The sequence below is a fragment of the Erpetoichthys calabaricus genome, chromosome 2 (genome assembly GCF_900747795.2).
Source record: "Erpetoichthys calabaricus chromosome 2, fErpCal1.3, whole genome shotgun sequence".
NCBI classification, from domain to species: Eukaryota; Metazoa; Chordata; class Cladistia; order Polypteriformes; family Polypteridae; genus Erpetoichthys; species Erpetoichthys calabaricus.
The window spans coordinates 137,705,487-137,732,131 of record NC_041395.2 but is presented as its reverse complement, the minus strand read 5'-3'; the positions used below and the strand labels follow the sequence as shown (position 1 = coordinate 137,732,131).

Genomic DNA, 26,645 nt, shown 5'->3' with positions numbered 1-26,645 from the left:
CAGAGGGACTACAATTCCCATGAGCCTTATTGGGCTGGGACCGGAGATTGACAGGTGGCCCGCCTCTTGGAGTAACGCCCACAAAACACAAGCAACAGAAAGACATTTAAAGGAACAGTACGTAAATATTCTTGAACATCACAAATACAATTTATGACAAATGAACAGAATAATATTACCAGAAATAATCCTAATAAATAATTCAAATTGAAAAATGAACAAAAGAGACAAAAAACATAAGCCAGGTAAGGAACTTTGGCCAAAATATGACAGCATTAAGAAGAAAAGAAGCAAAACCAAACTGCCAGGATTAATCCCTAAGAGCACACATACTGTCTCTTTCCAAATAAACCGAAAAAGATGTGCCGTTCTGTGCTGTTTAAATCACATTTTAATGCAAGCATCAGGATGGCAATTAGCAATTACTTAAAGCTACTGAAAAATGGAATGCATGGAAAAATGCATTTTTAGTCAAATATTTTTTGGAATCTTTTAAAGGAATATGACATTTGGTCCATGCTATTTTACAGTTAGAGATTTCAAATATTTTAAGAGCTCTTATATGCTTGTTGGTCACTCATATTCCTACTATAATTCTCTCTACTTAATTTTAACAGCTTTTATATATATGTGTGTGTGTGTGTTAGTTTTATATGTTAGTTTATAACTCAGAATGCATTAGTATACCCATGTTTGGGCACATGCCTTGAGATAGACTCCACATTTGGCTCCTGCTTTGCTCCTGACACTGCTGGCACAGTCAGTGTCTCCCTGCAACACTAAAGCTAGATTGATCTTGTTTAGTAAGCTGGACTGATCAACATGTGATGGGACCTGGCCACCCACTGACAATAGTGCTCTGAATGCAGTGAGAGGAGTTTGGCGCCATCTGTGGACGTCATTGTTCAAAGGCAGATGGAACATTAAGCCTGCTTTACATCATTTCAGTTGCCATGCTTTTTAACTTTTCTAGTTTTTTGTTTTATTTTTTTATTTTACAAGTCAATTCTGAATGTGTTCCTGTGTTCTAAGTCAGTGTGTGTTGTGTGTTTATGAACATTTGGTGTTTGACTTTAAAGTGATTGTAGGTACCAGGAAGGAAGGACAGTCATCCTGGCTGGGATTTAGGATGGATTCATACTCAGTGAGGAGGCCACAAAGGAAGGACCAGGTGTACAGACTTACCAGGGGCATGTCATTCCCCCATATGACAGGTGGCAGTATTTCTCAGGGCTGAACCCAATTAATATACCCACAGGATGGCATGGGAATTCAGAGTCTGGAAACACAGACCTGTCCGGGTCTTTGGGGACCACTGGGAGCACTGTCCTGGTTTCTGTACAAACTGGAATTGCTCTGGGTGACTTGGGCAGGAGAAGCAGTTCCCAAGTCTAGTTTATAAGAAAGCCCTTCACCTCACTTAATCGAGTCGGGAGGTCTTGGAGGTTGAAGGAGAGAATTTGTATTTGTATATGGTGGCTGGTGTTCTTGTAAAAAAGGTGCTGGCGGTGAGTAAAAACATTTTATTTGAAACTGAATTGTGTCTGTGGTTTGGGGTTCAGTGACCATTGTGGCTACAATATATACACACTGACAAATTTATTTGATCCAGGAAAGGCATACTTGAACTTCAATTATAACTTAGTCTCTTGTAGAATTATCAGAAAATGGTTAAATTAAAATTTCAGTCGGAAAAAAATGTTGACACTTTTGGATATCAGATAAAGAATTCAAATAACAACTTCACAGACATTTAAAATGTCACTGACATTTCTCTGAAAATTTGCACAAAAGGTCTACATTAATAATATTATCTTATCAATTAAACATGAAAAAAACAACATCTTCTATTTAACCATCTTTTATTTGAGGTAAATGAGGTACAACAATTTGCAATATTTACAGAATAATGCAATTTCATACAAAGAAAGGCGAAGTAATAAAATATAACATACAGAGGCAATACACTACTTGGACTTAAGACATCTTCCATTTTAGAGTTTTCTTTGCAACTCTTAACAAATTACTCAAATGTAATCAATTTAAAACAAAACACTTACACATTTTAGGTACTAAATGTTTTATGTTTACATTAACAAACACAATACATCATTAATCCAGAGTTGTCCTTATTTTGATTGTAACAGATGCCGGTGAGATCAGGGCCTTTCAAAGGCACTTCAAAGTACACAGTTCAAGATTTTCCTCAATCTGTCATAGTGTCATTTTATAAATTTCAGTTATAGGATATTTAGAAGTCGTAGAGATTGCATTTCACTTTACTTTTTAGATATTTTTCTAATAGAATGAAGTCATGTTAAGCCAGTTTTTTTTACTTATTGTGAGTACTGCTTAGGCAATGGCTAACTGAGTCACTGGGACATACTGTGGCAATGAGGGCAGCTCTCAGAATAAAACAGCATTTATAAGAAATGGCGATTAACAGATGAGAGTACACAAAATATCTGGTAGTGTTTGATAGTCAACAGACTTAAAAGAAGACCACCAACTGTAGTTAATTCAAAACAAAATTACCACCACTTACTGTGATTTTTATGTGATAGAAGCCACAGATGCAGTAAACACCTGACAAACATTCTTAACAGGACAAAATTCAGGCATCTGACATCAGATATGGAACAACTTATTTTAGATAATTAAACAAATACTGACATTCATTTGTGTATGAATGTCTTTCTGGACATGAAGGATACAATGAAGGATTGCAGAATGATAGTTTTTACCAAAAAACACTGAATTCTATAAAAAGATCATATATTCTCTTAAGAAAATACATATATTATGATAATTTCTTTAAACAATTAACAAATTACCACATTTCATTATTTCCTAGAAGGCACTTGTCAAAATTTCAGATTACCTTTTACTATTTCCTAACATTATAGAAAAGACATTTGTATTATTTTATAATAAAATAAAGCATTGTTTTACCTTCCCAAACATAATACAAGATAACCCTAACATTCTCAAACTCAAGTAATTCAGCTCATGGAGTTCACCCAGCACCACTGGGCCTTTCTAAAACATGCAAAAAATAATAATAACCCTAATTGTGTTAACATTTTTGAAATCAAAGTATACTATTCAAAGTCACAATTTTTTTTAAGATAACATTTGGCACAGGCCCATTACTTTAACTTACTAAATCTACAAGTCAAATGTTTACTTTTCTTTATTACTGACTTTTTAATGTATTTGTTTAGCTGCAATAAAACTGATAAATATTCCAAATTGTCTTTTGTATAACCCTTTATGCTTCATTTTAGGTTGAGAAATATACAGTCTATGTTTTGAGACAAAGAAAGAAAAATCACTTTATTTTTTCATTGTTTTGCTGTTTCTTTTCACGGTGGTCCTACATTTGTTAATTCTTACCCGCTACTGGCTGGATAACTTAATGCACCTTGTAGGTTTCCAATTCTTTCTTACAAAACATACGACACAATGTTGTCCAATCATGCTAATCCAATTCAGGTTTGTGAGGCCATACCTTCCTTGGCAAATTAAAAAAAAGTAATAATTCTGGGTGTTAAAGGGAAAATTTCACATACCATATGCTTGTGGATCATTTTTGTTTAAACCTGCAGCATAAAAAAGTAAATAAATACACATTAGCTGAAAAACATTACAAATTTTGCCTTTCTTTATCTTGTATTTCAAGACTACTTTAAAAAAAATGGTGAAAAATAATTTGATGACATATCTAAATATACATAAAATATGCATCTCTACATAATTAAACACATGATCATCAGGCAGTTAGCCAATCAAGAACAATTCTTCTTAGTTCCCTCGTCTGTTCATGTCCGCTCAAAGCACTACTGATACAGGCACCGTCTAATCTGGTACTGGACTTTCCCAAAGCTTGGGATCTGAGAATCACTGGTTCTTCATATCAGTTTCTCAATCTGGTTTTAAATATTAAATGCTGGAAATACAAAGAAAACCAACAATATCCTGACTTCCACTTAGTGGAAACTCCAGCAAAATTGTCAAGTTTTCCTTGAGTATTGAATTTTTCAACATTGAACACAGGCTTGTGGTGACAACACTCTGGATTTGCTTGAAACGTGCCAACATAGCAAGGTCTGGTTCTCCTAGGCTGGGCCTAGGCTAGTTGAAAGATGAAAATGTCTGCAAAAAAGTTGCTGTTGTTGTATCAAATCATTTGAGGCAATGAGTGATTTGAAAGACCCTAACTGGTTTTTAATCAGAGCACTCTACTTTAGATGTTGTCTGGGAGCCAGGTCCAGTACCAAAAAAGACTTGATGATTATCCTGCCAAGAAAAGTTGAACAGGCAGACTGGAAGGTAATTATGGTCTGCACAACTTGCTGAGGCAACACGTCGTGAAGTTATTACAACATTAGAAACATTTATACGAGAACAGGCCATTCAGACCAACAAAGCTTTAATGATGCTTTCCACTTCATTCTATCAAAAATAACATCAAGTCCAGTTTTGAAAGTCCCTAAAGTCCTACTGTCTACCACACTACTTGGTAGCTTATTCCAAGTGTCTCTAGTTCTCTATGTGAAGAAAAACTTCTTAATGTTTGTGCGAATGTTACCCTTAACAATTTTCCAGCTGTGTCCCCGTGTTCTTGATGAACTCATTTTAAAATAACAATCTCAATCCACTGGACTAATTTCCTTCATAATTTTAAACACTTCAATCATGTCACCTCTTAATTTTCTTTTGCTTAAACTGTATAGGCTCAGCTCTTGTAATCTTTCCTCATAATTCAACCCCTGTAGCCCTGGAATCAGCCTAGTCGCTTTTCTCTGGACCTTTTCTAGTGCTGCTATGTCCTTTTTGTAGCCTGGATACCACAACTGCACACAATACTCAAGATGAGGCCTCACCAGTGCATCATAAAGGTTGAGCATAATCTCCTTGACTTGTATTCCACACATCATGCTATATAACCTAACAATCTGTTTGCCTTCTTAATGGCTTCTGAATAAAACACTTTTGTTCAGAACTCATCAATTGGACTCATCAATTGACAATGATGAGTCCACTATGACTCCTGAATCCTTCTCATAAGGTGTACTTTCAAGGTTCACACCTCCCTTTATGCATTCAGATCTAACATTTTTATTTCCTATTTGTAATACCTTATACTAGTGGTGTACAACTCAGATCCTGCGAAGTCACAGTGGTTGCAGATTTCCATTCCAGCCACTTTAATGAGTAGACATTTACTATTGCTAATAGAATTGATGTCTTTTGCCTTAATTTTAATTGTTTTTGAAGATTCAGAACCATTAATTGTTTTGTCCCTCCATTAAACAGCCATCAAACAATAATGAGATGAAGTAAGCTAAGAAATAGCCAGCTATATCAAGGGTTTCAAGCTAATTTCCTGGAGGGCCATCATTTCATAGTAATTTTTTAATTAGAAGCCAGTTTATACTGTTTACAAAACCTTATTTAATTTTAAAGCTTTTTAGTGCTTTCATTCTGTCACGCCAACATGTCTAAGACTGTTGATTTTCTTTTTTCTGTGAATACTACCAACATGTTTTGACGACTACAAAAGATTACTATTTGTTAGACCTTCAGTTGTACTTTCAAACAAGAAGCAATTAACACTGCTGAATCCTAAAAAGCAAGTCAGTTATAATTAGGCTAAATAAGCATATTCCATTGGCAGATGTAACTGTCTACTCAGTAAGAACATGGCTAGAATGAAATGAGTTTGGCATGCCTGCCTTACACTTACTTATGAACATTACATTTCAACTGTCCACTTCCCTCTGTAATAATTTGGCTCATTGTAGGTTATGTTCCAATCCACCTAGTTTAGTACTATATGCAAACTTAACTGGCTTGTTTTTTATACTCTTATCCAGATAATTTATGTATATTAAAAATAGCTGCGGCCCTAACACTAACAATAGTGGGACACCACTCTTAATATCAGCCAGTTCTGATGGGGTTCTTTGTACCATAACCCTCTTTTAGTTTGATACCTGGCCTCTCACATGGGACAAAGGTTTTGTTAAAATTAAGATTAAAAAAGCATTAACATACGTAGCAAGAATAATTAGCAAAAAACAGCATTTTTATTTAATTTTGCCTAGTTTAGGGTGTTTTTACTGTTAAAGCGGATAAGACTGGAAAATGGGAAATATTTTTGTTTTGCTACTTTTCACACCAGAAACAGGACCTTACATCGCCTCCAAGTAGTAATGTTTATAATCATAATAATGCCTCCAATTTTATTTTACAGCTTGAAACTACTTGCACCCAGCACTCAAATGCATACCCTATTGGGCTTTAGTTTTCTTTTTTTGGACACATAGGAATTTGTTCTTTTGGGTTTTTTTTTCAGTGAGAAACATACTTTCTGTCAGGAAATGCGAGAGTCTAAGTATAGCTGTTCACAACTAAACACTAAGTCTTTACTTATTAACTCCACATGTTATTACTGTTTGCAGACCACACATTGCCGAATGCCTGAAGGTGTGTTTTGTGCTGCAGCTCTTGTGGCAAGAAATTGCTGTTTACTAACATGAGAGCAGCAGTGAAGGGGACAGTGTATGCCACTTGCAGAGAGGAAAACCGTGAACTGTGGAAGCAGAGCTTTTGAGCGAGAGCATAAGATAAGTGAGAGAGACAGGGAAACAGTGAGACTCACTTAATTTAAAAAGGTATTCAAAGACACACCAGACTAAAGCCTCCAACACATCATCTTTTATGTGCTGTCAAATGCTATATATGCTCCTATATTCTCCCCATCCCATGCACTGCTGGCAATGCAGCAGTCTTGCACACTATAAGTACTTTAATTAAGCAAATGCAGTAATTTTAATAAAATAGATTTAAGTACATCTGAGGGGCTTTTCTACCCACTTCTATCAGGCAATTCAGTGCTTCCATCCACTGTTAATTGTTACATTTCTTTTTATTTATTTACTTATTGATTGATTGGCTGTATTATCTACCTTATGAGTCTGTATCCTTGTTTTTTAATGTTTCTGTTGCTGTATGCATCTTAATTTTCTCCATGGCAATAATAAAGTTTATCTAATCATCATATAATATCATGTGCAGAGAGGGTGCTATGGAAAATGAAAGCAACAGTTTCCAATCCAAAAGATATTTGCTTCTGTTTTTTCAGAATTGATTACCTGATTACATTTACTGATTTGGCTGTCACCTTTGACCTAAAGTGACTTACAACATTTGAGGTACAATTGGTTACACCTCTTTTACTTGTCTAAGTGGAACACAAGCAGGTAGCAGGACTTGGGGGTGCCCAGAGTGGGATTTGAACTCAGAACCTCTGGGTTTGACATCCAAAGCCGTAACCACCACACCACACTGCCAGCCTCTTATTTGCTTTTACTTAATTTCATTTTTTTAAATGTAGCTAAATTTTTTACTTAAAAATTAGATAGATCTTTGGACTCTGCTGATATATTATTTTATAAAACATCCCAAAAATATCTCTTTCCTGAATCTGAAATACTTTCATTTTCAAACATTTGGAACAATAATTGCATGAAAAATAATAATAAAAAAGAGACACAGATCCTATATTCAATAATATTAACTTATGAAAGAATGTTGTTTATCTTTTATTTGAAACTAGTCTTTTTTACTTCTCCTGTTTATTGTGTACACCACCATTCATCCATCCATTTTTGAATGCACTTATTCTATCGTAGGGATACAAAGAATCATTCTGGGCAGCATCAGTGACCAGCAATAGACAAGACAATAGTCCATCACAAGGTAAACTCACAGACACATAGGGTTGCCATTTAGCTCATGTATGTTTTGAAACATGGTAGGAAGCAAATGCTCAGTAAAATAGGGCTTGGGTTTACATTCAGTTTTATTTTGTGGCAGGAGCAGTAAATATTGTATCACTGTCTGACCCATAACTATTCACAGAAGGACATTTATAATGAAGACGTTAGAATTAGTATACCTTATAGTATCGTAGAGTTTAGCTGTGGTGTTTCAAATGTTTTGGCAATGGCAGGACCATTACCACTTAGTGAAAGAACTTGCACTTGAATTCTGTAAAAGGTCTCCGGCAAAAGATTTTGAGCTGTGAATTGCAGTTGGTCCTAGAGAAAGAAAACATAAGAGTCAACACCGAATGGAAGGCAAATATTCTGGCAAAATACTTTTATTACCAAATTTTTAACAAACCTTTTTCTTCCACCACCATCAGTACTAAGGTAAGGTTCCATCAGACTAGAATTAACAACACCACCAACACATGCTCTCTGTTCTCTGCTTTCACTTTCCTTCTTAACCATCCTCCACCTCCTCTCCCAACCTCCTTGTCTACTGATGACTTTGCCACCTTTTTCTAAGATAGGGGGGCTGCCATCAGAAGAAGTCAGTTCTCACCCTCGCTACCATCTATAATGCCTCCTTCCAAGCAACACCCAACATTCTCCCCATACTCTCCACTGTCTGTCACTAATGTTTCCAACCTGCTCTCCAATCATCCCACTACCTGTCCACTCAATCCTATTCCCTCATATCTCCTTGAGGCCATCGTACCCTCACTCATTCCTGTAATTAGAAACATCACTAACATCTCACTCAGCTTACGAACATTCCCTAACATCTTCAAACACGCTCTGATAACACCACTTCTGAAAAAACCAACACTCAATTCATCCCAAGTTAACAACTAAAGATCTACCTGTCTCCTGTCCTTTCTTTCCAAAACACTTGAATGTGCTGTTTCTTGCCAGAGCTCTTTGTTCCTTGTACAGAATGAATTGCTTCATACCAACCAGTCTGGTTTCAAGAGGAACCACTTGACTGAGACGGCTCTACTGACTGTGGTCGACCAGCTACACTGTGTTAGAGCTACCAATCAATCCTGATTCCGCCAGATCTCTCTTCATGACATCCTTCTTGCCACCCTCTCTGACCTTGGCATCACTGGGACTGCTCTAAGATGGTATGAGTCCTAGATCTTGGGCAGATCCTACAGTGTGTCCTGGCGAGGGGAGTTGTCAAAGGCACACCAGTCATACACTAGTGTATGCCAAGGATTGATGCTGGGTCCTCTATTCTTCTATCTGTACACCACCTCGCTGAGCTTCATCATACAATCACATGAGTTATCTTATCAGTGCTATGCTGATGATAAACAGCAGTACCTGTCATTCCCCCCATACGATAATACAATATCGGCTAAAGTCTCTACATGTCTGACTGATATGTCAACCTGGATGAAGGACCACCACCTACAACTCAACCTGGCAAAAACCAAGCTTCTTGTGATCCCAGTCTGTTCAATTCCCCATCACTGTACAGCTTGTCACTGTCACTTGTCAGTTACTGTCACTAACACCCACCAGGTTAGGTCAAAACCTAAGTACTGTTCAATCCATTTGTACTGTTTCTCATTCATGCAGGTTCATGTTGTACAACATCCTTAAGATCAGACCTTATCTGACTGAGTATGCAGCACACCTTCTGGTCCGGGCTTTGGTCTTGTAGCATCTGGACTACTGCCACTCCCTTCTGACAGGAGTATCCACATGTCCTATCAAGCCACTGTAGATGATACAGAATGCAGCAGCCCATCTTCTATTTAACCAACTGAGACAGGCATACATCACTGTAGGTTGCTACATTGTCTCCCTGTAGCAGGACACATTAAGTTCAAATCCCTGATGCTTGTCTACACAGTAGTCAATGGGTCAGTACATGAATATATGGAGACCCTAGTGAAGTGCTATGCTCCTTCTCGCCCACTCAGGTCTGCAAGGGAACAATGTCTGGCGAAGCCACCTCTATGTGACATCAAGTCTCAATCCATATTCTTTTCCTGTGTGGTTCTGAGCTGGTGGAACAGGCTATGCAACTCAATCCATATATTCTTGGCTAATTTATTATTGGTTAATTTATTTATTATTCAACTGTGGCAATCAACTTTTGTTACCTGTCCTATTACACTTGCTGAACAAACAGGCCCTAGCCTAATGTTGCTTGATTGTTTACCTCTTTTGTAAGACGATTTGGATAAAAGCATCTGCTAAGCAAATAAATGTAAATGTAAATATAAACGAAACAGTGAGATGATTCAAAATGTGACAAATAAATGATATTTCCTGTTTTATTCTACAGACAGAGTGCGTGTTTTAATTTGCTTTTGTAATTAGGTTTCTGTTTTCAACAGTCACTTGATAATCAACACAGACTCATGGCGAAATAAATAAGCAGATAAGGAGCAAAACTTAATGGTTAATTAAGCATTCTGCTATTAAGTACAGTATCTGAAGGATGAATATTAAACAAATGCTACATTGAGGATTAAATATCTTTATTTATTTACATTCTATTAGACACCTGTTCTTATATGTGTTGCAGCTAGATGACAGATCAGGAGCAGAGAGGCACGTAACAGGAGCTGTTAATTAGAAAGAGTAATCCCTAACAATAAAAAAATTACATTGGAGGGACTACTGCTATGGTTTCAAGAACATTCTAACGATGTGCTCCAGATTATTAGGTAGGAGAAGAGCGAGTTCCGAAATTATGCATGGCCTCTGATATATACAGTGGTATACAGGCTTCCTACTGTAAATGCTGCCTGACCTTTAAAAGAGCACTTTCAGTCATGAAGTGGATTTCTAGTGGGTTGACCTTGGAAGTGATTCAGAGTGGTCCAGGCTTAACAGTACACTAAAGCAGTATTGGGGAACAATACCACGCATGTACCCACAGTAACACTCACCTATGCCATGTTCACATGCTATGGGAGTTTTCAAATTTCACAACTGTGAAGTTTCACTTTTCCAATATATTGCTTTCATGTGAACTTCCAGGTAATTTTTGGTAGAAACATAAGGCTACTGTTGATTTACTATTTGGTCTGCACACAAAAAGCAATTCGGGGAATGCTCTAACTTTCTCAGGCTTATAAAGAGAAAACTAAACACTGTGGCAAGCGGCTGGGGGTGGTACCCAGCCGGGACGCCCGGGAGGACCGGAGGAAGGCTCACACCTCCTCCAGACCATAAGGGGGTGACCACCCTGGTTGCTTTGGGGACCACGGGAACTGAGCTTGGAAGCTCAACCCTATAGGGGCCCGTGGTCACCGCCAGGGGGCGCCCCAATGCCTGTGGAGCCCTGGACCTCAGCACTTCCGCCACACCCGGAAGTGCTGGGAGGAAGAGGACCATGGACACCCAGAGTGCTTCCGGGTGCAGAGCCGGTACTTCCGCCACACTGGGGAGTACTGGCAGAAGTTTATTGGAAGACACCTGGAGCACATCCGGGTGATTATAAAAGGGGCCGTTTCCCTCCATTCGATGGCTGGAGTTGGGTGGAAGAAGGACGAAGTCTTGGTGGAGAGGAGTGGAGGCGGACCTGACAGAGCATTGAGGAAGAAGGCCTGGACTTTGGGGTGAAGTGGGTTGTGCGTGTTCACTTTATTGTAAATATTATCTGTAAATAAACGTGTTGTGGTGCTTTAACGATGTCTGCCTGTCTGTGTCTGGCCTGTTTCCCAAAACACATTAAAAGTATCACCACAAAAATCTCAAATGTTTATGATGATTTTATTTTATATAATTGGCTAGCCTGAAAGTCACATCATCTTTTAAGATTCAGGTAGGCATTGTTTTCTACACAGCCGATAAAGCATTTATGTTAAATTTCTCAATGAGACACTTAAATTTCCCATCAGTCCAGTAGCACATGAAGCATACCAAAGCTACTTTAAAGTTACTCATTAACTTAGTGGTTCTCAACTTTTGGAGCTGTGTCCAACTAAGGGCTTCCAGGAAACATCCAGAGGAGCTGCAATATACTTAAAATACCAAAATCACTAAAAATCAAGCTACAACAGCAGTTTCAAACTTAAGCACCCCAAGGCTAGGTGTGGCCCTTGGAGCTTTCTAAAGCAACCTAATTCTTCAATATACAAAACATGTTACACTCAGCCCACGATGACTGTTACTTTTCTCCAATGCCCCCTTTAACGTATGTTTCATATATGGATATAAACTGTAAATATAGTTTCACTGAATTACATTTACGCTGCATTAAAATGTGTCTCCAGTGTTCGTGTTATGTCCAGATAGAGGTCAGATGGGCTTCCCACATATGCATAGCAAATTAGGGTTTGGTGGTCACTCGTATTTATTTACATAGTACAGTGCATTGCAGATACTAATCTATAGCTGGAATGGGAAGGAGCTGCTTATAATGGCCTGCGGTGGGTTGGCACCCTGCCCGGGATTGGTTCCTGCCTTGTGCCCTGTGTTGGCTGGGATTGGCTCCAGCAGACCCCCGTGACCCTGTAGTTAGGATATAGTGGGTTGGATAATGGGTGGATGGATGGATGGATGCTTATAATGGCTCAACAAGAAAAAAATGAAAAGATCAGTGCTTCATTGTCATAAAGAACTTTAGTGTTTCAGCACGATGCCAAAGATCATCTAGCCACTGCAAAATCTATTATTAAGGTATGTTTCAAAGAATAAAATCACATTATGATGACAATCTCATGGAGGAAATAATAGATTGACTTCGCACACCATATGCTGTTGTTGTCACCCTGGTTACTTTTTAATGCTAAATAGGTGTCACAGCTGGCCACCCTTGTGTGGCTTACCTAATTGCTGCCATTGCTCTACACAATGCTTTTGTCATTCCTGCTGACTTGACTGTTGTATATGGAGAGAATACACATTTACATTCCACTTGTGTTAAATGTGACTGTTGCTGATGGGAAATGCTCCAGTGCTGAATTCAGAGCATATAGAAGTAGTTGTAATTGAGTTATAAAAAAATGTCCACAGTGACTAATTCTACATTTTTAAAATTACTTTTTGATTATTTTTGTTTTCAAAAACACTTAAGTCATTTTATGCTTAATTTAAAAAGTTATACTTAAGCCAAAAGACTACTGTGCAACTTTTTTTATTACCAAAAATATATGCAGTGAGAAATTCTATATATAGGTAATTACTGGTTATTATTTATCCCAAAAATGCCTACTCATTTTAAGTTATGATTACAAAACTCAGGCACTAGAAAAAGAACTTTTGTTAAATAAAAACATACACGCTGTTTTCGAAATGGCCTATTAATTTTGTATTATGCTTAAAAAACACAGATAGTATAGTACTAGCAGCAAATCTGCTTTTGTTAATAAATGTTACATTCAGAAATGAGAACTTTGTCAAGACTGCATTGAAAGTACAAGCGGATAAATATTACAGCCTGTGTATGGGGACCTGACATATTCTAGTGGTACACTAGAGAACCTTTGAAGAACAAAAGCTGAGAACCACTGAATTAACTTAACATGCATGCCTTTGGAATGTGTAATGAAAGTGCAGTACCTGTAATAATGTCAAGGATTATGGAATCAAATTCAGGTCCCTGGAGATGTGAGGCACTAGAACCTACGTACTACAATGATACCTGAATAAAATACACTTCAAAATCAAACTCACAGTATACAGAATATGATGGGCTGTCCAGCATGTATTGGGCTGCTAGACAGTAAAGGGTAGCCCAGGACAATGACAGGGTTCAGCTTAGCCCTACAAGAAGGAGGAAGAGCCACACTTGGTGAATACTAACCATGCCATGTGGTTCCTTTAGAAAACATGCAAAGGTTTTACATGTAATTAAAAATCTTAGGTTAGTATCTTAAATAATCTATGAAAGATGGCATCACAATACACAACTTACTGGTGACACATCATGGCAAAGGAGATACTGTATGTTGCTATGCACAAAATGGCTGCCAGACCCAACATAATACAAAATGTTGGCTCCCACAATAAACAAAATTACAGGAAAAAATATAAACAAAATAATAAGGGACCATCATATTTAATTTCATATGATCATACTGTACAAAACCAATAGCCAAGTAATAACCACCGTGAGACTTTTAACAAGTGGAAGGAACAGAACCATCTGGCCTTTTTCAGTAAGGTAGCCAAAAAAGCCGGGTCCTTTTGGGATTATGGATGAATAAAGGGTGCAGTGATCTTTAGTCCTGTGAAAGGACATTGTGGTCTGGTAGATCCAAGGATTTATACAGCAGTCAGAGACCACGTGGTGGATGGGCTTTAAAGCAATCTAAAGCCATAAACCCATCAATTGTACAGTCAGGAGATGAACTAGTGCTCACATGGGGGAGAAAGAACAGGCCACAATACAGATGGTATAAGAAAGAGAAACGGGAGTGCTTGGTTAGCACATTTGAGATGAGCAAGTGGGCAAAGCAACCCACCAAATAGGCAGTGTCACACACGTGCGCATGGGAGGCAGCTAAAGAGTCTAAATGAGAGAAATTCCATGCCAGACCAGAGGGTGGCAGAGTGCACTGACCTTTTTTCTCACTTTCCTGGTCCTAGTGATGTCACTTCTGGTGAAGAACCCATCACCGAAGAGACTTCCTGTCTGAACCTATGGAAGAGGACCCTTCCGATTCCGCCCTCGATTACTTCTCTTCCTTTTCTGGCCTTTAAAGCCGCCATATATGACAAACCTTGTCAGTTCTGTTTTGGACTCTGTTCTAAGCACATCAGTGCTAGCAATTTAACCATTTGCAGCCAAGAAATATTATATGGGTGGCTGCCCCAAACCTTTTTATGACTCTTGTGTCTGCTTTATGTGACAACAGGAATTAATACCTATGTTTGAGGGCTCAGAAAAGAAGTGAGACTGTTATTAGCCTATGTTTCACATTGTATGCGTGCCAGCAGTGGAAAAAAGGCTACAACCAGCTCTGACTAGGATATCAGGTCTTAGGGAGAATACTTGCACCATCATGATTATCCATACATTGACTATTCAGAGTTGCCAGTTTAAAAAGTCATTGAAATGTGTCAGGAGAAAAAATCTTACGAACATCAGGAAAATGTGGACACTGAATGTAGACAATGACCTGGCCGTGATTAAAATCTTTGTATTTGTAGCTTTGAAACAGCAACACTAATCACTGGGCCTGCTCTCTGCTCATGCATTTTATATACTGTAACCTTATATTTTATTTATATTAAAGAGAAAAACAATTCATATTACTTGAAAACTTACCGGTGGTAATATTTGAGTCTGCGAGATGATGGTGTCAGGTAATGAGCTGGCTTTGCTGCTAAGTGAGAGTTGCGTCCACATTAACTGGTATCCAGTCACTGGGAGTGAGGATGGATGGTTCTGTGAAACCTTCCAGTGAAAGTGTCCAACAATAGATCCATTTACATTTCGGAAAATAGCCATCAATTTCTCAGCTCTAAGCGTTATTTTTCCAGCTAAATTGGTGTGTTCTAGTAAATAAAAAATAAAATAAAGATTGAATGTGAGACAGAATTACAGATGTACCTTCAGCTGGATTTTACTTTTTTCATTAAGCATAAAATGAAGGGTTAACATCCTAAATCTCTTATATTTGGTAAATCTGTAATTTTATTTTCAAGTGTTTTTGCAACAATATTTAAGTAAGACAACACCTAAAACAAAATAATGAGCAACTATAATCGTATAAAAAATCTTAGTGTACAAAAGCTATGATACCTAACATAGCATTGTCAAATGTGCTTATTTGAAATCAGCGTCACTGAAAAGCAAAGCCTATCCCAGCAGCATCAAGCACAAGGCAGGACACAAACCTGGACAGGGCACCAGTTAACACTTGCTTCTTTGGGATATGGGAGAAAAGGTGGAAATAACTGTGCAAAATTCACACAGAAAGTGACTAGTATGACCACAAGGGGGTGCCAGAGAGCCCAAAACCACAGTCACAGCAATACAGCATGCAATATATGAGTAAAATAAATATATATTAAATAAATACATGATAAAATAAAGGACTTTTATTTCACAAGGCACTCTTTCTCCACCTGTAATCAGTCACAAATACAACTGCAATCACAATAATCATCAATTTTGTGGCAGCAGAAATTTTTTAAGTCAGAAGCAATTTCAGGAAGCATTTCTGGGCCATAAAGAAATCAGGGAGGTCCTCCCCCAGCAGCTCTCTCTGTTGGCACTTAGGGACCCTGGCAGGGCTTCATTTCCGGACTCCATCTCCCAAGCACCACTGTGGTTGTACCGACTGGATTAGCCACCTATGGACCACTGCCTCCCTTATGGCATATTGGAGATGGAACAGCTCCTGACCCTCAACTTCTGCTGGCCAATTTGCTTGCGTCATCGTATTGACATTATGCTCGGGTAATGTAATAGTCTGCATTTGATTCACCTCCTACACTAGATTCAAGATTTGTAAGGCAGTGGAGCTAGCCACCGCATGATCCATTATTATATGTTTAACAAAAAATCAGATAAGAATATTTATGAAATAGCTTTACCATGAATAAATCTTAACAATATAGAACATCTATAAGACTACAGCTATTCCAGACAGAAATCAGGTAATAATATTTTATTTCTGGGTAAATTATTTCAGTGGGACTTTTAAAGATACACATTTTATATTTTTAAAAAGAAATTACTAAGCAAAAAATATGCTTTAATTTGAATTATTTATGTAATGAGCATTCCTAAATTGGTCCAAACAGCTTCAGAAAATATTAATTTTTGAAGGGGTCAATTCCTAATGATTTCAAATTGTTGTTTAGATAAGACTCTGATTCTAGGGTGTTTTGTTCAATAAACACTTACTCACCATCTTGAAGACAAGCTGTGTTTCTTGCTCCCTTGAGTTTCACAGAGTTACACATCGGAGTGGTCACAAACACTGTTGCTTCATTTCTCTCTTCAGCAGCAGATGCAGGCTGCACAGTTACTTTGTATTTGCAGGCAAATGCTAGTCCTGTGATAACAAAATGTGTCCCCTGAATGTGGATAAGAAGAACATGAGTCTAAACAGAGGTTATTAAGATATAAACATTACCGTATTTTTCGCACCATAAGACGCACTTTTTTTTCCCCAAAAGAAGGTTGGAAATGTCTGTGCGTCTTATGGAGTGAATATTGCGTCACAGACCATGATGTGTACTACCTGACAAAAGTCGACATCCAGGGATAGAGGGCGACAAAACTCACTGTTACGTTACAGGCCATCCCTCTGTGCTTGGAGGAATGTTAGACTTATTGACTCGGCATCTAATCCTTGCGTGTGCGTGAGTTGCGAAATGTAAACAAATATAAACAAAGGCAAGATAGCATCTACATCTCATGAGGGAGCGAAGCGAGTGCAGAAAACAAAATACTCAGCAGACGATGTTTTGCGCATTATCACTGAGTCGGACTCTGGACTCGACAGATTACCAGCCGCTGGACTACTTCAGGCTGTTCTTTCCTGAAGCTGCCTTTCAGCTACTGTCAGACAAGACAAACAGGTATGCAGAGCAATTTTTTGAATCGAGGGCTGTGCTTGCACCGCATTCTCATTTTTCAAACTGGAAACCCACAACAAAACATGAGATGAAGGGCTTTGTGGCATTACAAATATAGATGGGACTAGACTGGCGATATAACTTCAGGGAGCATTGGTCCAAACGTGCTTTGTCCCCTGGTGGCTTTGGACAGGTTATGTCGCGTGATGATAGGTACATGCTCCTGCAAAGTGATTGTGAGCAACTGAACTTAATAAATTCTGACACTAGCGATGAGGAGTTCTTGGGGTTTCCATAAAACTAGAAGAGTGCTTGAACCTTAAAGTCTCTCCTTATTTGTTAATGACAGTGATGATGTTTCTTAATACCGCTGTTGAATTTACATGGTTGAAATATTATTCTGCTATATTTTATTAAACATATTAGTGCACCATTTGGTCAGAATATTTTTTTTCTTGTTTTCCTCCTCTAAACCTAGGTGCGTCTAATGGTCAGCTGCGTCTTATGGTGCAAAAAATACAGTAATTAGAAAATAGCAATTAAATACACTGAAATGCCAGTGTCATTTTGCGCTCTTAGAAGTATTTCATTTCAATTAAATAAGACACAATATACAGTATACTGTATTCAAATTCATACTCCCACAAAAGCACAATTTCTTTTTTTGAGCTGTTTACTGGTTGGTGCAGCAGTTAATGTTATTGCCTCACAACTCAAAAAGATACGGCTTGAATCCTGGCCAGAGCAACACTTATGTGGAATTTGCACATAATCTCCCTCACTTCTCCCTGTTCTCTGCATTTGTGTAGGCTGTTCTCGGAGTGCATAGGTGCTGCTACATCATTACAAACAAAGTTATGTTCATTTGTAACTCTAGATTGGTCCTGTGCAATTAATTGGCTAGTATTCCATCCTGATCTGATTCCTGCTTTGGCTCACTGTTGGTGGGAAAGACTCAAACTCTCTGTGGCTATGAGTGTGGACTAAGTAGGCGTAAAAATAAACAGACTGAACAATGTAGGAATCCACATATAAACTGCAAATATTTTGTTAAACAAAATATGCTGTGGAATATGTTAACATCTCATTCACTTTAAACTTTTAATGTTTTTCTTCTTTTGAAGAATGTTTGATTTTGAAGTAGTTGACCAAATAAGGACACTACCAGGACATCACTAGATGAGCATGTATGAGACAGAACGGCTAGTGTCTTCTTATATTTCCTTACTTATTTCCTATCAAATGTTCATAGCAGTCTCATGATTTTTATACAGATTAAATTAATGGATTCTTTTTTTTTTTAATTATATGCATGGTATTTCATGTACGTTGTACATAAACATTATAGCATGCCAATAAACTTTACAAGTGACATAGCATTTAACACTTTTTCAATTTACAGCCTGATAATGAGACAAATGAGTAGCAAAAGATTGAAAATACAAAATAGTTATCAGTTTTTCAGTTTTCCAAATCATACATGGGTTATCTGCTTCTAAAAGAACATTTGTAAGTGACAGCATTTTTGAAATTATTTTAAATCTTAGTACTTTCTGGACATTAAAGCTGAAAATAGGTATTATTTTATCTTTTAGATTTTAACTTGTGATAACATAAAATTATAGTACAAGAATCTCCTTCATATATAATTTTTAGTCTATAAAAAGGTTGCTTGTAATGTTTTGAAACAGTGATATCAAAGAAACATAATGTGTTGTTCTCAAAGAACGTGTATAAGAAATCTGAAAATAATTTTATTGGTAAAAACAAGCTGCCAAACCCCAGATTGTCAAGTAATTCAACTTGTCCAAATGTCAACACAGTACATCAGTCAGAATGATAATAGCTACTAGAAAAGTACAGAAACCAGTACTGAGACAGGAATGAAAGATCCCAATATTTGGACTGAGGATGTGAATACCACCAGAGGTCACAGTCCTTTATTTTTGTTTGAATCAAGGCTAGGAAACATAGACTTCATTATCAGTACTGAATGGGGTTCTAGTAGTAGGACATAAGCATCTTAAGTGTTTGCTGACATCTTAGGAGAAGGTAAGCAAGTGACTCAGGTGGTAGATAGGGTAATGAATTTTAACTTACACTTTGGGTAGCCAGTGAACCTCATTCATGTCCGTAGAAAATGGAACATGTGGGTAAATTCTTCAGAGTGACAATGCAGCACTATAAACTGAGCCAATCTAACATTCTTCTCTATGCATTACAACAATGTTGCCTATACATTTTACATAAAAAACACACTTTTATACACAAATGTCTAAAATGTTTTATCCTTGCACATAAATCAGTTTAGATTTCATTGAAGTCTTATGAATGATGAAGCAGCAATGACAAAATGGTTACAAACCTGCACATTTGCCTTTTGCTTAGTTTTAGTTGTATTTTTGGAACAGAACAGAGGTGCCCAAGTCAGGAGGTAGGAATCAGTATCACCATGATTGTCTGTAGAAACATAAAGTAACAAGCTTCAACTATGTGAAATGTAGGACAAATGCAAAATTGTCTGATGTCAAAAGGCATTTGACATCAATGGGTCTCCAGGGATATTTGGATGTACAATATTAGCAATAAACTTGAGCCTGGATTAACAATTCAAACTCAAGCAGCTGCAAGCTGATTTTCAAACTATTGATACATTCACATTTCATGTTATTCCAGTGGTTTCCTTGCATTTCCAGGGAACCTATTTTGAATTCTAATTTCCAGTTTGCTCTTTATGTTTTATAACTGTGTGTGTTAAATTAACTGATAAAGGTAAACTAGCCTGTAGGAGTGAGTGTAGTGTTTAAATGTTTAATGCATTCAATGAACTATTTGGTTCCTGTCTTCTGCCTGGTGTTTCTGGGCCTGGATTCAGCTCACAGAGCTGCTGTAATGTAATAAGCAGCTTTAGAAAATGAAGAGAACATTTACAGCAGTCCATATATGCAAACAGCTGTCTTAATAGTTCTGTTGTATTATTCCACATTAAGACAAATAACGACAAGATTCATAATGTCAGAGTGCATGTTTCTACTGCTAAACCAGGGATATAATTTTTCCAGTATTCAAAATACTTGTTAATAAATACTTTGCACTAAAAACACTAATTAATAATATTTTCATTTAAAGGTAATTTCAAAGAATATGATCTTCCTTGAAAACCATATGAAGACTGGAAGACTGAAATGGCTGGTATTGCCAATGTTTCAAAAACAGATAACACCTTCACTTAATCGTTTCCACTTTTTTAGTACTTTGTATAAAATACTGTGACAAAATAGCGACAGGATATTTAAAGATTATTTCTGCAAAGTTTCATCAGAAAACATTATTTTTTCTTCTTTCACAATCCCAATAGGCCAGTGTTTTATAAATACATATATTAGTTCTGTTTTTTTCTCATATATGCAGTGACTAGGAAACCTCCTGGGTCAGCACCACTCTGTGCAAAGCAATGCGTTCACTCTTAAAGCTTAAGTTTGCCTGACAAATATCTGAAGACTGATTTTTGTTTCAAAGAGTAGACTTTATTAAGATTACACTAATGCTCACCATCATGTGCCTTTTTCCAGAACACTTTAACTTGCAGCTGATTATTATAGTAGTGAGGAGCTGCAGCTTCCAGTCTCCGAATGCTTGATGTTACTTGTGAACTTGGCAATTCATTAGAAACTTCCAAGAGTGGGACTGAGTGGTTGTAAGAAATGGAATCTGAAATGAAAATCAAATGCAGACAAAAACATGTTGGTAAGAACACTAATTCACAAAATAATATGTCAGGTTGATGGAAAAATAAGTCACTAACATTATTATTTGAAGTGTGAAAATAACATATTTAGATTTGATTTACTTTATAAATTATTGAAATTTTCAGTCCTCACTAATGTTGTATTAAGAATGTGTTCATCTGGAGGCGATTCTGTTAATGTTTTTGATTACAGAGGTAAAATGGTTTTGAAATGTCAAAAAAGTCTAGGAAAAAATTTCCTTCTAATAAATGCCAATTTTCCTTACCTGGTCTTGACTAGAAATAAACAGTATAATGGGAACTACTGATAATGGAAAAGAACAGTGAAGTAAAGGCGGTGCCACTATTGTGTTCATAAGAATTACATATGAATGCTTTGAAATGACTTCAGTGACTGCCATATATGACTCGTCTTCATGACTACTTATGTAAAACATCAAGCTTTTTGGGGTTCTCCCTATTTGTGGTCCTCTGGACACAAAACCCCTTCGATTCTAGGCCATTTTTTAAATTAAACCCTTATGACAAAGAGATAAACCAATTGGTGTGTTTAGCAGAAATGATCAGAAGGACTTGTTGGATATGAGAGGTCAAATTTACTCCTTTTCATAAAACTTAAAAAAAAATGGGGATCAGTAATTTAGGTATGTGGAGTGACATTTTATCCTCTTTCATGGTTGCTGATCATGCATATGATAATATTTTTGATATCTAATTCTTTACTGGTGGTCTTAGCCTTCTAAGAGCCTCTCCCTGAAGGTTAAAAATGACAAATTTCAAACATAAATATGTGAGGTATCATTTCTGACTATTTCAATATCAAAGATTAACAGTATGATGTTATGTTTGATTTTTAATCATGCTTATTTGCATGATGAAATGTCAGGTGATACTGCTGGCGACTCATCCTCAGGGTGATGTCAGCCACTTGACAGTGCTGATATAATATTTTCAATACTTCTTTGTATTTCATGCATTTCTGTGGTGTGTCTTTGTCTCTTTTCATGAATATTTTGGTGTTTTACAAATGTGACATGTAGTAAAATGGCAATGTTAAATTTGCCAACATGATAAGAACCATCTAGTTTCAACAGTTTGAAACTAGAGATTAGGTTGTAAGGAGGAATTGGGAAGATCTCATGCACAACCATGTGTGTCACTCTTTTCACAGAAGCTTGCAGGTTTTCATTTCAACCAGTTTCACAAATCAATGGTCAACTTTACTTCTAATTGATCTAAAGTTTTAATTGTTTTCTTCTCTTATTTGGAAATAAAATACAAATGTGGTAGTATGACACATGTAAAAGAAATTCAGAAATTAATATTGTTTGCCAAAAAGACATTCCTTCACCATACTTTTACTTAATTCACCTTTTTCTGTGGTGGTGGCTCCTTGATGCAAATGACACTGAACGCTACAGTGGAGCAGTTATTTCTGCTCATTCACTTTCATACAAAATACACTTGTTAATTACAAAGAACTGTAGTCTGTGTACAGGAAGTTATACAGAAGCAACATCATACATATATAACATTAAATTACAAAGTACAATACAGCTATAAGTTCAAAGAAGTTAGTTCATCTTTATATGCAACATCAATAGGAAAAAATATCAAAATACCTTGTCCAGCAATCAGAACAAGCTGGGATTTTGCACTTTTCAAGCGCTTCTGGCCCCAGTAAGATACAGCCTGAACCAGAATAAGGTAATCCACATTAGGCTGGAGACCCTCCAACTGTATTTCCGAAGTATTCTGTAGTAGTTGTAAAAATTAAATCATATTTGTAATTATTCCAATATGCATGATGATAAAATATTGGTTAAGCTTGGCAGTAAATTACATTAATGAGCATTCATATTTTGACCTTAAAATGTTACACCTCCATAAGGATGTTTTTTTCCAAAATCTGCAATGTATACTGTCTGCTGAAGCATTATTTGTAGTTTCTAATGCTATAAACAAAAAAGCAAAAAAAAAAAAATCAACTGCTCTTGTACTTTACTACCTTGTGAGACATAAACAAGCCTTTAACTAAGGTGTCCAGTGTTTTGCTAATTTTTGATGTAATATTTTTTAATTATTTTTGAAACTATTTACATTTAGAAATTTGAATAATGTAAACTGTACAAAGACATACCTTAAATATATAGCATAACAATGAAAACTTGAAGTATTTTCCAGTTACTGATATTTAAAAAAAGTGATATTTTACAGTATGTTAGAAAACTGAGATTCAAAAGTATAAAGTGCAAACCTTTATGGAAACAATGCATCTCATTACATGCACATGTTCAGTATGTGCACTGTTTCAAATGCATAATGCCAGAAATATGGACAAAACAGGTTTGAATATAATTTGATAATATTAATTCTACTTAAAATAATTTCCATTATTAAAATGAAATATTATTCTGTCAGTGAAAAAAAATGCATGTGTCTTACCATCACAAGATAATAAAATGGAAGAGAAGCATAAAAAAGACCTACATGTCCCTCAGTGTAGTAGAAGTATATTTTGGTGTTAATCCTATATTAAATATATAGGATTAGAAGGACCTAATTTTTGTGTTAAAGCTTTTCTTACTTACTCCTTGAGTTAGTTTTAATCTTTCCTTCTTTGTTGCCATCGGGGTTTTTCTTAGTATCTTTGGACTCCAGGAGACCTTATAGTGATGGATGGACAGGTCATCATCTTGAGGGGGATCCCAAAAAATTTTCACCTGCAGTGCTCCATCAGACCTGTTGGTAACACTGCCAATTCTTACATTTTTTGGTGTTTCTGGTGGTGTTGGATCTGTAAAAAACCTTGAGTTAGAAAAAACTACCTAAACTGTACTTAGAATTGGATGGAACTCTATGGTCATTTAAAATAGTTATATTATCCTTGTAATTATGTGACTAATCAAATAATTTCTATATTAGAGTAGTAAGAGTATAATTATACAAAGGCAGACTTTCAATTTCAAATACAATCATGGTTTAAGTACCGCAACATGCAATAATCAGTGTTTATTCTGTTTTAAAAAAAGTTAAGAAATCAAAAATATGTTTCCAGATAATATATAAATAATAGTAAATAAAAGAAGGATTAAGTTGCTATAAGCAATGAACTTTCCAGACCAACTTGTTCTTGACACGATGCAAAAAAAGTTAAATGTAATGGTCTGTAAAAAAATATATAAATTACTTCAGTACAAAATGCTGAAGTAAACAAGAAACACAGACATTTCTGTCTCATTGCACAGCATTTTGCTTGAGTTTCCCTTCCTCCATGTTACTGTCTGCTCAATATTTCTTTTCAGAAAATGGAGAAAAAGTGTTTGTGTAATAATAGCAATGACCAGTGGGCTACACATTTAGGCACTGGCATTTTTGTAAATGTGACAATGAACATGGACTCTTTTATTTCAGCTTGTAAATTAAATCCTGTACAACTACCTTTTCTAAAAAGAAAATAATATAGGATTATAAGGTTTTATTGTCATGCATACAGAGAAATTTCTATTTGCATGTGCCAATACACTCTCTGGTATCGTGATAGTGAGTATACTTATCTCACCTCAAGACATCTGACTTAGCAGAACATAGTTTATAACATTGTCTGTCATTTTTATGTAATTAAAAAGGAATGAATTTACCTCTGAAACATGAACTCATAGCGCAATGCACCACAAATCACAGTATTAACAGGATAAACCAAGTGAAGTGTGGGTGTCAAATGACTCAGAAATGAAATGTCTTTCTTTTGTTATTTTTATTATGATAAAAAAAAATAAACATTAAATAATATTATAGTCAGATATTCCAATATGTTCCTCAAAGGTTAATCAAATATTTCAAAAGAAAAAAAACAGCAATTAAAAAATAAGCTGAAAGGAAGTGAACTGCTGCTTTGCTGTACAGATGGTAGGGACTTTATATTGATTTCTAAGTGTAACAGATTGAAACATTTCAAATTTTTAATGACTGATGCTAAAATAAAAAATAAAACGCAATACATTGTTGAAATAAAAGAAAATACTTTTTAATTTTAAACATTAACGTATTTAAGCAGATGTTTTAATATTAGAACCATGTATTGTGATAATATTGTATTATGAGGTTCCAGGTAATTCCCAATCTTAGTTACTGCTTAAATATCTTTTTAAAAATATGATCTATTAGTTAATAACAATTCTTTGTCTACATACAGCATGATAAAAATCAAGGCAGATTCTTACCAAAGAGACACTCTTGTACATCTGATAAAATATGCCACTTTGTCAAAGTTATAACAGCTCCTTCATGGTACAGTATAATGGGACAGTATAATACATACAGTACATACAGAGTATGCTCTCTTTGTTGCATGTACAATTAATGATTAAGCATTTATTAATTATATTCATAATATTACTAAGTCCTCTTAGAATCACTTGATCCAAATAACCTTGACTGAACAGTGCACCTAAAGTTAACCAAGTCTTTTCCTACAGTATGTAAAGAATAGAAAAATCACATTCCAGTCCACACAGAGCTGCCAGTTTATGGGTTTAGAGCTCAAGTTCAAGAATAAATCTGACACAGTGAAGATAAATTAACATATATTAACACTGAGTAAGTATATAAATGTCAGCTGAATACTGTATGATCTCAGTACTATGGTAATAGACATAATTATATTTTAAAAATATTGATTTCTATTTATCTATTAATCACATCTTAACTCTGCATAAATCTATTTAAATAGAGTATATATAATAACCAGTTTAATCACCATTTGCTGGGTTTATCCAGGTTAGTCAGTTACCCCACAAATCTTTTTCCTCCTCTCCCCATAGTTTTTGGCATCCAAAAAAAGAGACCCCTCTTATATATAAACAAACACCACATCCAACCACATCTTCCTTAGCCTCCCTTTGAGACTCATCCCCTCACCTCCAATCTGGTGAACCTCTTCACTCCCCACAGACAAATTTTTCTCAGCCTATTGCCTCCATACCAAGTTTTTCTCTTAATACAGCATTCACTCCATGACACTCCATAAATCCATCTGATCATTCTTATCTTTCATTCCTATCCCTTTTTTCCAGCTTTATTCATGTTCCTCTTTCATTCATTCTCACAATGCTTATATAAACTTTTCCCTTCAATGCCATAAAGTCAGAAAGAGTGGGCAGGGTTTCTCCTAGAATGTCTTTAGTGTACCTCTCACACTCACTATCACTGTTGTGTTGGCTCATTCATTTGCTGTTACCTAAAGCTGGTAGCACATTATATGATTTATATTTGGACAGCATGTTAAACGTCATGACTGCAGTTGGGGATATCAAATTACATGACTAGAAATCCCAGGCTGTGACAAATTACACGACTCTATGACGATTTTTCAGCATGTCTTAAAATTTCAAGTTATTGTGTGCTGCATTTTAAAAACCAATTAATGTGCTGCCTGACAGCACCAGTGCTTTAAAGAATCCTTTTAGGTTCAGTTCAGCTGCAGTCTCCGCCCTTACTTTTTCCCTTTTTCCATTCTGTAGTAGTGTAACAAACATAAGACATCAGACAGGTTCTCT

General features: G+C 36.3%; 1 protein-coding gene across 3 annotated transcripts in view; it reads right to left on the bottom strand.

The window, feature by feature from the left end:
- Positions 1–1,845: 1,845 nt before the first annotated feature.
- Positions 1,846–26,645, bottom strand: part of anos1b (anosmin 1b) — a 124,568-nt gene continuing 99,768 nt past the window's right edge. For 2 of the 3 annotated variants that reach the window (XM_028794565.2, XM_028794567.2), the window contains exons 7-14: positions 23,679–23,884; positions 22,710–22,842; positions 20,892–21,050; positions 19,705–19,799; positions 16,667–16,835; positions 15,076–15,305; positions 7,967–8,108; positions 1,846–3,602 (exon numbers count right to left, since the gene is read on the bottom strand). In XM_028794565.2, coding sequence (XP_028650398.1) covers positions 7,968–8,108; positions 15,076–15,305; positions 16,667–16,835; positions 19,705–19,799; positions 20,892–21,050; positions 22,710–22,842; positions 23,679–23,884 — 1,133 coding nt within the window. In that variant the 3' untranslated portion in view covers positions 1,846–3,602; position 7,967. Of the gene's footprint in view, positions 3,603–7,964; positions 8,109–15,075; positions 15,306–16,666; positions 16,836–19,704; positions 19,800–20,891; positions 21,051–22,709; positions 22,843–23,678; positions 23,885–26,645 lie in introns of those variants that run through there. The other variant, XM_028794566.2, reaches the window with a different exon arrangement.